This window comes from Lepisosteus platostomus, chromosome 24 (genome assembly GCF_059453375.1).
Source record: "Lepisosteus platostomus isolate fLepPlt1 chromosome 24, fLepPlt1.hap1, whole genome shotgun sequence".
Taxonomy (NCBI): domain Eukaryota; kingdom Metazoa; phylum Chordata; class Actinopteri; order Semionotiformes; family Lepisosteidae; genus Lepisosteus; species Lepisosteus platostomus.
In genome coordinates this window covers 13,001,119-13,014,363 of record NC_142634.1, presented here as the reverse complement: position 1 = coordinate 13,014,363, position 13,245 = coordinate 13,001,119, and the positions used below count along the sequence as shown (strand labels likewise).

Below are 13,245 nucleotides of genomic sequence, written 5' to 3'. Positions count from 1 at the left end.
ACTTTTACCCTTAAAAATACCGTTGACGGTAGAAATCGAATTACAGTATTATAAGGATAAATTTCAATTTGAGTCTTCTTCATGATACTATCATTGATAGTGTTAATCTTGTGTTGTCTTGGGCCAGGTTTAAATAGCAATTACTTGGAGCAAAAGATGTTTAATCCGTTCTCTCATCAAACATTTTCCGATGTAGAGTATATGGACAATAGTCCACAGAAGTTACTTTCCACATAACCCAGTCCTGCTGTGCCTGGTTACCAGCATATGAGTTTGTGATTGGCTGAATTTCACCGGCCAGACTGAACCAGTAGGATAGGCTGTTGCTGGCAGATGCTTCACAACAGACAAGCAAAGTGCAGTTTGGAAAGGAGCGCAGGTAAAGAATTAAAATACGTTTAACGCTATTTCATGCATCGTTCTGCGCACCTCTATTTATATAAAAGTCAACAGTTAGGTTTGTTTCTTTTATTTAAAACGAATACAACCTTGATTATTTGTAGCGTTGCAGAACATGCTTGTGTCACTGGGGAGCTGATTGAGTTATTGTATAGCTGCGAAACGGTGAAGGAAACGCACCAATTGATTCCTGATTACAGCTAAAAAACTGAAAATGGTAGAGTTAAATGTTATAAATACATGAAATATACTGAAATCTATCGGTGCCAAAATGTGGTTTTAGTTTTACTCGGCAAATTGTTATATTTCAAACGTTTACCTTAGCATGTGGGATATTGGTGTGCAGCCATATATCAAATTAATGGTGCTGCATGTAATTGAAAGAAATATTTTTTAATAACGTGTTAATAGTATTAATGCAGTCCATTATATATACATACTTCCTGAACCCCCTCTCTTAGAATGATCCAGAGAAACATCAGAGAGCTTAAAATACTTTAACGCTTTGATAGTATGTTACGATTGTGTTGATAAACAAATGCCGGCAGTTTGTATCAAAGAATAAAACAAAAACATCGCGATAGTTCTGTCATAAAGCATTTCATTGAAAAAGACTGTTTATTGCAGGTCTTCTCAACATGAAGTAAGAAGAATCTGGTGCTGAAGAAAACAATGGTACATTTTATTTTCTCTCAAAGAGCAACGTGTGAAGAAAACCATATTGATTTCTTTTAATTTTTGTATTTTTATTAAGTTAATCAATTAAATAATTACACAGACTGGCCTGCTGTTCTTCGGGGTTTAATACAAATTGTAATTGTTTTGATGTGAACCCCACACTTCAGACATAGCAGTGATTTTGAATGAATAATTAAACGTTATTTTATGAATCAACAAAGGAGTCATTCTTTAGGGTTCTCAAATTCCACAAAGTATTGCATTGCATATTCAGTTTAATGGCACTTTGTAATATAATTATAGTAATATAGGATTATATTGAGCATGAATATACATTCAAAGTTTCACTCATTTTTAAGCTTTTTCTTGCTCACATTGCATCCTGGTAGGGGTTTTATTAAACTGGCTTCCTTCCTGTGTTGGTTTTTGCGAACCTTTTCCAGCCTAAGGCACATGTTTTTGCGGCATTCACTAAAAAGTGATATGGTCCTGGCCGCAGCAGTTGCCTGCTGGCCTGGAAAAGCCGATATGTTTTGTCGGTGAATTATTTCCAGGTGGGACTGGTTCGGAATTGGGCAGCGCACCAGTTGATGTCTGATGGCGCGCTCGTTGGGAATCGCTTCCCGACGCGACACTGTGGCCTACCAGCCGGTCTTTCCCTGGAGTTGAAATAGGTGTGGTCTAGGCTCATCGTGACCTCCTGCAGGCTTGACCCTGGCTTTTACTTCCAGATCCGAATCGCTGCACTGAATGCGGCCTCGGCGACTGGGGACGAACACGATGACCTCCAGAAAACCAGGAAGACGCAGACCAAGGAGGCCCAGGTGAGCTCCCTCTGGCTTAATCCCCACGTTACCTGCTCTCCTGGGCCATACTGTTCATAGGGTTCAGGCATTTTAGATCTTAAAAAATATATGTTATTATGCAAAGGAACAAGTAATAGGTTTATTCCATGCTGAAAAGAGAAGAAAGAAAACGCAACGTTTCGGCCCTGGAGCCTTCTTCAGGTGTGAGAAAGACAGGGCAGTAAGCAAAGGTGATGTAGCAGGAGAACAAAAGCTGGTAGAGAGGAGGGGTGGGAGCAGGGGACAGACAGAGTGGCCACTCGGTGGTGTGAAATGAAACCTACAGTGAACAGAGAGAATTTAGAAGAAAATTAGCCTGGTGTTGAGACAAGAGGAAAGGTGTGATCCTAGCTGCAGGATCATTTTATTTTCTGTAGTCTGATGTGGGAGTTGGGAAAACCATTTTTGAGAGCACAGACGGAGAGATTATATTTTATTATATTAATCAGTATGGAATATGCATGTGTGATAAGCGCATCTTCCTCTGCTCCTGCTGGGCTTTGATCCCGTTTGCCCCTGGGCTCCGTTCTGCCCAGTGACTCTTCCTAGACAGCAGATGACTCGGCCGCGCACGCCAACAAACTAGTCCTGCGCCAAGGCCGAGTTTTACACTGCACTACGCTTTCAGAAGAGGGTCACTTCTGTAACGGGCTCGGGGCATTGCTCTTCAAGCATGTGCCCAGTTTGCTCTTGTGTTAATGGGGGAAGCAGCAGTTTGGTAGGTGTTTGTGTATTTGGTGGTAGGCGGAAAGCTGAAGGTCTGAACAGTGTACAGACTGTTGCACAGTTTGAGCGCTCTTTCTCTGAGTAGGAGGCAGAGGCATTTGCTCTGTACCACAAAGCTCTGGACCTCCAGAAACATGACCGGTTTGAGGAGTCTGCAAAGGCCTATCACGAGCTCCTGGAGACCCCGCTGCTTAAAGAGGTGAGACAGTAATGTACACAATGGTGAATTGTCCCATCATCATACGACTTACAAAATACATCTTTTGTGTTGTGTGACTAGTGTTCATATACTTACAGATCAGGTCATTTTACTTAGGATACAGGATAAATAGCAAATATTTCTAGGATCTTTGGGTGATTGTTGGAAAGTAAACTTGGATTCCTGTAGAAGTGGTGAGTAATGTTTTTGTTTGGGTTAATGTGTTTTGTGTTATTTTTTTTGAATATCTTGTTTATGTGTACTGTTTCTGTGTTTTATTTTTGTTTCTCTGTGGGTTGAACATAACTGCTTGGAGGCAAAACAAATTTCTGAGAAATCAGATAAAAATATTATTGTATCATATCGTCAATAAAAATGTTGCCGTCTTGCACTAGGGAAGTTGGTGAATATTTTCAAATGGATGCATTTTCATTTTTTCATCTGTCCATCTTTCTGTCGGGCTATCTATTAATAAATACGCCAAATGTAAATACACTAAAGAATGAAATGAGGCAGTTGACTGTTGGAAACCTTTCTAAAACCCGCTTTTCACAAAAGTATGCTTTCAAGTTCCATGACCTGGGCTCTCTCCCTGGATTTTCCAGGCGGTGCCTTCAGATGTTGAGAAGATGGGACTCAAGCACCCAGGGCTGATGCTGAAATACTCCACTTACAAGAACCTGGCCAGCCTGGCCGCACTGCGGGATGACCTGGAGACAGCCATGGACTTCTACCTGGAGGTAGATCAGATAAGATCACTTATCTGCATTAGGAATTGGTCTTTTTTCGTACCCCAGCATGCTCTTCCTGAGACACATAGGCATACAGACGGGGAGAGAGAAGCTTGGGGTCAGAGCGCAGGGTCAGCCATTTATACAGCACCCCTGGAGCAGCTGGGGTTAAGGGCCTTACTCAGGGGCCCAACGGAGTAGGATTCCTCTGCCGGCCGAGGGATTTGAACCGGCAACCTTCCAGCCACAAGCGCAGATCCTTAGCCACAGAACCACTGCTCCCAGTTAATACAGCCACTACAGCTGAGAATAAATTTCCAGCTTCTGTAGTGGAATTACCCCTTTTAATTTGCATAGGTCACATCATTGTTCTTTAGATAAGCTTCCTGAAGCTCTTATTGTTAAATGGCATCTGTAAATGGAGTAGGGGGATTGTTTTTTTCAGTTTGTTTAGTACATGCTCATTTATTAGTGGAATTACTCACTAATTTCTGTTGAATATAGTGCTACAAACAAATATCCCTAAATTGTTGCAGGCTGCAGTGCAAGTGTGTGGCCAAAGCAGATCTGAGATTGTTAGGGTTTAGTCTAATAATAGAATAATAGATTTTATCATTTGTGATTAGTTCTGAAGGAAAGGGAACAGAAATAATTCTGAGAAAGAGTAGCATATTTTTATTTTGTGTCTTTGTGCTATTTTGCCGGAGCTACAAGTTGTATGTGTTGTGCTGTAGGCCGTCCTCCTGGATGCCACCGATGTGAACATGTGGTACAAGATTGGCCAGGTGGCGCTGAGGCTGGTGAAGATCCCTCTGGCCAGACACGCCTTTGAGGAGGGACTGCGCTGCAACTCCGACCACTGGCCCTGCCTGGACAACCTCATCACTGTGCTCTACACACTCAGCGACTACAGCTGTGAGTACCCCCACCTGCAAGGTGGAGAGCTGTGGGCCAGTTAGAGGTGGATATAAGTGCTTTGTAAAATCTTTAAAAAGTGGTTAAAGAATAGAATAGTAACATGTGCCTCAGATTTTCTTTAGTAATAGGCCAACAGTGTTTTGTTGTAAAACTGCCTGCAGTTATGGAAGACACAAGATGGTGCATTAAACAGACATGGTATTGAGAAAGGGTTTGTAATGGGAAGAAAGGTACCCTTACATTCCAATGTATAGCTGATCAGAAGAATGTGGTGCTTGCCCGCGATGCTGAAAAAAAATTAACTGGCATTTTGAACTTTGGACGACACAGTGGTTTAGTGATTAGCATTGATTGGGGTGCCTCACAGAGCAGGGGCCCTGGGTACAATTCTGGCCCTGGAAATACATCTGCTTGGAATTTGTATGTTTTTCCTGTTTTTGTGTGGGTTTCCTGTAGGTGCTCCAGTTTCCTCCCACAGTCCAAAGACATACGAGTAGGTTAACTGGCTTCTGTGAAAATTGACCCTAGTGTGAGTGTGCGTGTGTTTGTATCTGCGTGAGCCCTACGATGGACTGGTGTCCCATCCGGGGTGTGTCCTGCCTTGCGCCTGTCGCTTACCAGGATAGATTCCAGCTGCTCCGTGACTTTGTATTGGATAAAGTGGTTAGAAAACAAATGGATTTTAAACCTTTGCTTGGCCACTGAAGATAAGTTCATATCTGGGTATTTTTTTCCTTTTTCCAAAATAAGTACGGTCCAATGTAAAATGTTTCTTTTGGCTTAGTTTTAATGAAGCCGTTTGTGGATTGAAAGAAGTTTTTGCAGTCTGCAAGGTTGCTGTCACCAAGTCGTTAACTCCACTAGGAGTTCAAGAGGGGGGGAAACTGTCTCTGATCAATTATACATCACACAGCCACAGGGCAGCCTTTTATCAGCTCTTAGCCACAGGCTTTTCCCTCTAGACTCCGAAAAGCTGAATTGAAGATGTACAAATGATGACTGACTGTTTTTATGTGCCTTGAAATTCATTGCTAAAATTACTTAAAACGTATCAAATAAAGGCGAACCTTCCTGAAAGGTAAGCAACAGGATTGGTGCTCTATTTGTGTAAAACCTGTCGATAAATGCAGAGGGAATTCAAAATCGGGCCGAGAGGTGAATTATCAGTGACGGCCAGATTAGTTCAGTTTGGGTAGGTGCCGTCTGTGTTTCCATCATGATCTGTTGGTCATGTAGCCATTACATGTCAAATAATCCACAGGTGACACAAATGTGTGTGACAAATATGGTGTATTGCCTGGGAAGGTTTGATTTGCTGTAATGATCCATTAAAATACATCAGTGTATCTGTGATAGCGATGATGTTACTCTGCATCTTCAGAGGTGATTACTGAAGTTCTTGTGTCTGTTTATGTCAATTATGTAGGTGTTTTACGTTTGGAATGCTATTGAACAGAAATAATTTTCTGGACTTGAGCCTGCTTGTAATGTATAACGCTTTAGCTGTTTTAAAGGTATAATTGTAAAGAAGAATTCTAAACTATTATAATTCATTTTTTTAGTATTCAGTTGATTAGCTTTGTTTTGTGATTCACTTTGGTTCAACATTATTCTATCAGTTTAGTGGTTGAAAGCATGTGTTGGCTTCCTAAGTCTTATAAAATTTGTATTTTAAATGGCTCTTTTGTTTGAAATTCATTCTGGGACTGTGCCATTTTGTCAAATGTATGATTCCTGAATCTTTTAACTGAGATGTTAATGGAGAAATATCTGTTGTTAATAGGATGTAATCAATGTGGTATAATGTTTTCGAGGTTAATTATTTGTAAAGCACTTTAGATTAGAGATCTACAGTGTGTTGTAAGCAAGAATTCTTAACATCGCATTCTTGTCCTGGGCAGGCTGCCTGTATTTCATCTGCAAGGCCCTGGAAAAAGACTGTTGCTACACCAAAGGCCTGGTTCTGAAGGAGAGGATCTTTGAGGAGCAGCCCTGTCTAAGAAAGGACTCTTTTCGCATGTTCTGGAAATGGTGTGTGAGTCGTCTCAGAAGTTATCCTTACAGAATGAAGACAGTGGAGATTTAGCTCTGCACTCCGAATTCTTTTTCCTTGACTCCGCTGTCCTTTCTGTCTGCATAGTCACGTTGCTTTCTCCTAATGATTTTTTCGAGTTACCAAAAGTGCGGTTTCAATGCCTCTCTTCTCTTAGCATCTCTGCTCAACACTTCAATCTTGAGTGAAATTAAGATTTTAGTAAAGTACGATGAAGCTTGACGAATGCGAATCAAACCTGGGCTGTTGTTTCGTTCTCAGATAGATTTTCTAATTTGTGTTTTGTTCGGCCTGCGAAAGAAAAATAGTAATGCTGTCTAAGAGTGGTGTATTTTTTGTTTGTTGAAAGCGCACAGTGACTTTTCACTGTTGCCGGAGTTAAATGCGTTGGAACCGGATGTCAGACTTGCTTTTGCTGTGCGGCGTATTTTCTGGCCGCCTGTTTGCGGGACGAGCTGCCCCGCTCCTCTCAGCGGCCCGCGCTGTACTGAGTGTCCGTGTCTCCGCCACAGCGACATGTCCGTCCACGAGGCAGAGGTGGACGAGGCCGAGGCTCGGGCCATCGTGGAGGAAGGCCTGGACCTGCGCAGGCGACGGCAGGCCCTGTGTGCCCAGAATCCGCAGCCCGACCTCCAGCTTGTACAGCCCATTTCCAACTTCACGTACGGGTCACATTAACTGTTCTTGTGGGCTCTTGAGTAGGTTCAGGGCTGAAGAGTGCAATAAGTGAGGCGGAACGAGGTAAAAAGGTCTGCTGTCAGGCCTTGGGTTGGTAAGCATGTCCATATCTTGTGTGTGCTACTGCCCCAGTATAGCACATTACTACAACAGCATTGCATAACGTAGCATTCTTCATATGGAACGAGTGAGGAAGCATGTAACCTCATCTACTTCCTTGTCTGTTCAGCTGAAGTATTAAGAGTGAGGGTTTGATTTTGAAATATGAAGGGTACACCCCAGAGATTTTTAAGATTTCCTCTCTGAAGCGAAGGTAAATTTACAGTGGCAATTGTTTTATTTTTAAGACCCGGGGTTGTAAGCTTCAGCAGCCTTGAAACTCCGTTTCTGTGTTCTGTGTTCCCACGCGGCGCTGCGTGGGAAGAGGTGTGACTGTCCGCTGACCCCCCACGTTCGCTCGCCCCCCCCCCCCAGGTGGAGGGGCCTCGGGGACAGCCTGCTGGCCATGTACAGGCACCAGACCACCTGCGAGCCCCCCCGGCCCAGCCTGGGCAGGCGGATCGACCTGTCCGAGTACAAGGAGCTCCAGGCCTTTTCCCAGGCCTTCGCCCCTGTCAGCGTGATCCAGACCGTCCCGGTCGGCGCCGGGGCCCCCCCCGCCCCTGCGGAGCTCGCCCCGCTCTCGCAGCCCACGACCCTGGCCCAGATCGCGCAGAACCAGAACGTGGTGGAGGTCACCACTTCCGTAGGTCGGTAACGGCGGGCACGCCTCTTCATTACGGGGGGGGGGGGGGATGTTGCTGGGGGTTAGAAAACCAGTATGCAGTTTCAGAAACGGCTACAGTTGATTTATTTGTCTTAAACGGCAGCCACTTCCTACAACACAGAATCCCCTCTAACCGTACTGAGGCTTTGGTTCGGAAATTCTGGTTCAAGGAAGCATATCGCAATCTGGTGCACCGCTCAGAGCAGGAGGTAATTGCCAATAATAGGTGCTGCAGTTCCCATACATCAATTTTCTAACTGCTTCCTACAGCTCAGGGTCACAGGGGCGCTAGAGCCCATCCCAGCAAGCAACGGGCAAAAGGCAGGATACACCCTGGAAGGGACACTAGTCCATCGCAGGGGTCACCTGCACACGGCCGCACACACACTCACATTAGGCCCAGTTCTTCTGTGGGTGATACCTAGAGCACTCAGAAAGCCCATACGAACTTGGAGAGAACATTTAAACTCTGCACAGCCAGCTTCCCAGTTCCAGAATTGAACCAAGGCCCCCCAGTGCTGAGAATGATAAACTCTGTGCCACCACGCCTCCCAGCGATGCAGTTTCTGAACTAAAATATAAAACACAGACAGTAAATTAAAGTAGCTGTTTCTTATTTCATGTGTAATGCATGTAATTAATTCTGCTTTATACAATTGTGCTTTTTTGCTTTGTGTTGTAGGATAAGCCATCTCCATTGAGTAAAACTTAAACATAAAACTTTCTCAAAAAGTAGGGTAGATTCTGGAGCAGCAGGCTGGGGGGGGGGGGACGGGTGTTTGTTTTGTGTTGTTATGTACACAGAGGGGAATATAAATGCTGCAGAGTCTGTTGACTGGTGTCAGATGGCTGCGGCGGGTTCTTTGTCGGAGCGGGAGACGTGAAACGGGCCTGCGTCGGGAGTGACGAGCTGACAGGGCTCTCGCTCTCCTGTTCCCGCAGCGGCAGACGCCTGCCTCTCTGACAAGGCGAAGAAAGCCAAGCGGAAGCGCGTGACGGAGGAGAGCGGCGAGACTGCCAAGCGGCGCTCAGCTCGTGTCAGAAACACAAAGTGCAAGAAAGAGGAGAAGATTGACTTTCAGGAGCTGCTGTTCAAGTTCCTGCCCTCCAGGTATGCAGGGGAGAAAATAGATTTTAGGGGAAAAAAAATGAGAGAATCTAGAAATCCTGGGCTTTCTTTTGGAAAAACAAAAATCCCATCGTGATAAGTTTTTGCCTGTTTTTTTTTTTCCTTACTAAAGGACAACGAAAAGAAGTCACGAAATGTCTCCTCAATCCTTCTGGGCTAACATCTCTTAAATTATTTTTATCATCTGGGGCTTCCTTATCATTTCTGAACAAAAAGAAGCATGGTAGACAGTCCTTTATGAATATGACACCCAGGGTCTGTTATTATTTGACAGCAATGCTAATTCTAGAATTATGCTTTGAGAAAATAGTCACATTTAATTTGTTTCCTGCCCTGACATCTGTGAACTGGGAGAGCTCGCGCAGTGACGTGACGGTTTTGTTTCTGCCTGGATTGATGCAGATTAAAGAAGCTGGACCCTGAGGATGATGAAGAGAGCTTGAGTAACTATGAGATCCAATCGGAGGTCAAGCAAGACAGTCAGCTGCTCACTGGTTCCCATTCTATGTCGTTTGACACCACAACATTTAGGGAATCAGGTAACAATCCATTCATTTGCAGGGAAGCTATTGTTTGGGATGTCCATCCGTCCACTTTCTTACTTTGGTTTCATTCAGGGTCACCAGGGGGCCGGAGCCTGAATGTCAATATTCAGGCTGAATTGAATACCTGGGCGAGCAGCGGGAACATGGCAGGGTGTTAGCGGTGTATCTGTTTCTACCTCTTGCTCAGACGTTTATTTCAGAGGCATCAACCCATAAACCTTTGTGTAGAAGCAGTTCTGTATTACAAAGTTTTTTTTTAATCAAGAATTTGCAAAGCCAATTCCAGGACCCAACCAGAAAAGGCAACGTGTAGTGTATGCCGCTTCTGGAAGAACAAAATCAGCCTCACCCCGGGCCTGGGAAGTGACTTGAGTTTGCCGTCACTCTTGTCTAGAGAGGCAGGAGGTGCACGCCTTCCTGCTGAGCAACATGGCCAACGGCGGGATCCTGGAGCTGCTCATGCGCTACCTGAAGGCCGTCGGGCAGAAGTTCCTGGAGGAGTGGCCGCCCACGCTGGCCGCCGTGGTGCTGGAGAGCTACCAGAGCTGGAGGAAGCACAGCGGCGACCTGCCCAGCCCTCTGCTCCGAGACTGCAGCCACCAGCACATCAAGGTACCGCCCTGGTCGCAGGCGTTGAGGACGGAAAACGATGATTAAAAAATGGATACCTTTTAGATTCAGGATTACACTCCTTTTGGATAAAGCTTTCACTCTTTCTGATTTTTTTGTTCCTGTCTGTCTTGTTTGCCCCAGATGTTGTAATAATAATAATAATAATAATTGCTTACACTTATATAGCACTTTTCTGGACACTCCACTCAAAGCGCTTTACAGGTAATAGGGATCCCCTCCACCACCACCAATGTGCAGCATCCACCTGGATATCATACACCTTGTATTGTATGTCTATGATATTGTATGTCTTGCTGGGGGGGGCATCCAAAAGTTATATGGTCAGGTAAACAATAAGATCAATATTGTAGACAGGAAGAGTATGTGAGATTGAGAGTTCAGAGACTATCAGAGGGATAGTTCATATTTTGTGAAGACTGGAAGGAACCTTAACCAGGTCATGAGCATTTCAGCCTAATCATGTTGTACAGAAGGAGAAATCCTGGTGTGGGAATTCATTGATTTTCCTTTTTAAGATTAATCTGTTCAGACAGCACTTGAATCCTCGGCTCTTTGTGACATCCGGCAGTAACTTTGCATGACGTATTTTGCTAACATTTTTAAGTCTAATGCAGTAAATCCTTGGCTTAATGGACTTTGCTTTAGCAGACTTTGGATTTAACTGACAAAATCTGTTGAAGGAGAATTTTGTCAGTAAAATCATGCTTTCCTTACAATAACAGCACAATGCACAAATAATTAAACAAGGTAAAAATAAATATTGAGCAGGTTTAAAATAAATATTGCATTAATTTAAAATTTGGGTAATATCAATGGTGACCTACAAGGATTTATCATTTGCTTACTGGGGGTGTTATTCATGTTTCATGTGCTTTAGCAAATTTCACACAGTATATTTATGACACATGAAATAAAAAGCTTGTATATTTATGATAAAAAAGGCACAGGAACAATTTTCATTGACTAGTTTGATAGCAATCATTAGATAAATATGTGCAAAGATCAAGAAAGCATACAGTGTATATATTTCTCAAGTCTGGGAAATGAATGACAAGATGAAGCTCACATGGGCCTGGAAGAGCTGTCTGTGTTAATATCTCTCTGTATTTGGGTGCTTCCCTCTCCCCTGTGTAGGAAATGATGGTGATGAGCCTCTCCTGCATGGAGCTGCAGCTGGAGCAGTGGTCGCTGACCAAGGGCAAGGGCAACAGCACGGGTGAGAGCCATGAGCAGGAATGTGATCACTTCAGTTGGCACTGAAACGTTTAAGTCACTGCTCTCAAACTGTTCTTTATCCTCAAGTAGGATTAATGCGACCGGCATGTGGTTTGCGTGATGATACTTGTCTGCAGGTTCTTGGTAACAGGAGTAGGTTTTTGGCTTTGCAATAAAGAGCAATGGATTTTTATTACCTGTGGCTGTAACCATTTTGTCATGAAGATTCTGCTCAGTGGCCCTGTATTTCTTTTTTTAGTTTTTCTGTAGAGCCTGATCTTCCACACCCAGATTAGATCTGTCTCAGTAGTGTCCAGCAGACACTAGAATTCACCACAGATCCATTTGCATTGCCTGTTGTTGCAGTCTCTCCGAGGAAGTGCCAGTCAGGTCCTGGGGCAGATCAGTCCAGCACTGATTTTCCAGGCCAGTATTTCCAGGGGGACCTGCTGCAGCTGGCGTTTGCCGCCTCACAGAAGGATCTGTTTGAGGATGGCTGGCTTGCGTTCGTGGTACGAGTGTATTGGCTGAAGGCTCGCTTCCTGGCTCTGCAGGTGAGCAAATAGAAAAGTTTCTTTTCCAGTTTCACTCTTGTGTTTAAAAACATTGGCATAAAAATGTATGCTACCAGAAATCATTATTGCCACAATAATAGTATATTTGTAGAAATGAAATGTTACCTAATACAGTGTTATACTGTACACACTGACAGATTTACACGAAAAAGAGTATATAGATCATATTTCCAGCTAATGAAGGGTACTCCCAACTTAATGTTTTAATGTTTAATTTTTATGACAATATAAGAAGTCAAGGAAGAAAACCTAGACTTACTGAAACTGATGTCTGGTTCCTCAGTATAAATTCTTCATGTGATGGGTGGTAATTCAGTAGCAAATTTGAGAACAACATTGCTGCAGAATTGCAAGAGTTGGCATTTCTCTTCAGACCATTTGGCGCTAATGCGCATCCTACTGTTCTTAAAGAAACCTAGGCCACACAATTTCCATGTCCAGGCAAGAGAAATCTGCTCTCGGAAACAAAAGGGCAGATTTCACAATGGAGACGAGATTTCACAGACAGCGAATTTGCTTGGGCCATAATCATGACAAGAAACATCTCGACCATGGTCCACCTGAAAATTTTTGCATCTGATTGCAGGGAGATATGGAGCAGGCTTTGGAGAGTTATGACATTTGCACTGGGATGCTTCAGAGTCAAGCAGCTGTACAGTCTGGGAGTGAAGAAGGGGAGAAGTACACAGTCCACCTGCCCAACCTGAGAGTTGATTCCACCATCTCTGTGGAGGAGGTCAGGCGTCTGGTGGTGACAGCAATCATCCTGTCAGACTGCTGAGACAGTCGTCATGTTAGAGTGTCCAGTTATATAGGTTTTGAGTTGTAATGCTAAATAGAAGTCTCATTTAAGGCCTGTTTGCATCCTCTTTGAGAGCCGTGACCAGACTGCAGCTCATCAATCAGAATAATGACAGTCTTGTCTCCTGGTCCTCAGAACAACATGTTTTCACTTTCGAAGTGGTAGGAAGATGCTGAAGTGTTTACTGCCAAGCAGGATAGGCTCACAGCAATAGCTCGCATGTCTCTTATCTGCAATCAAAGAGTGCTGTTCTCTATGAACCAGCGTAATGTGGAAGCACTTAATACAGCCTGTACACTTCAGAGGCTCAATTTACAAGGTGGTCAGTATTAATTATGATTTGGGGAAGTACT

The 13,245-nt window shown here is 43.9% G+C and overlaps 1 protein-coding gene across 5 annotated transcripts in view; it reads left to right on the top strand.

Moving 5' to 3' along the window:
* Positions 1 to 282: 282 nt before the first annotated feature.
* cabin1 (calcineurin binding protein 1) overlaps positions 283 to 13,245 on the top strand; it is a 112,128-nt gene continuing 99,165 nt past the window's right edge. For all 5 annotated transcript variants that reach the window (XM_088618492.1, XM_088618491.1, XM_088618489.1 and 2 more), the window contains exons 1-15: positions 283 to 379; positions 1,027 to 1,074; positions 1,809 to 1,901; positions 2,734 to 2,847; positions 3,453 to 3,587; positions 4,313 to 4,493; positions 6,398 to 6,527; positions 7,062 to 7,211; positions 7,702 to 7,976; positions 8,936 to 9,104; positions 9,525 to 9,661; positions 10,062 to 10,279; positions 11,435 to 11,516; positions 11,882 to 12,069; positions 12,677 to 12,826. In XM_088618492.1, coding sequence (XP_088474618.1) covers positions 1,072 to 1,074; positions 1,809 to 1,901; positions 2,734 to 2,847; positions 3,453 to 3,587; positions 4,313 to 4,493; positions 6,398 to 6,527; positions 7,062 to 7,211; positions 7,702 to 7,976; positions 8,936 to 9,104; positions 9,525 to 9,661; positions 10,062 to 10,279; positions 11,435 to 11,516; positions 11,882 to 12,069; positions 12,677 to 12,826 — 2,025 coding nt within the window. In that variant the 5' untranslated portion in view covers positions 283 to 379; positions 1,027 to 1,071. The remainder of the gene's footprint in view (positions 380 to 1,026; positions 1,075 to 1,808; positions 1,902 to 2,733; positions 2,848 to 3,452; positions 3,588 to 4,312; positions 4,494 to 6,397; positions 6,528 to 7,061; positions 7,212 to 7,701; positions 7,977 to 8,935; positions 9,105 to 9,524; positions 9,662 to 10,061; positions 10,280 to 11,434; positions 11,517 to 11,881; positions 12,070 to 12,676; positions 12,827 to 13,245) is intronic.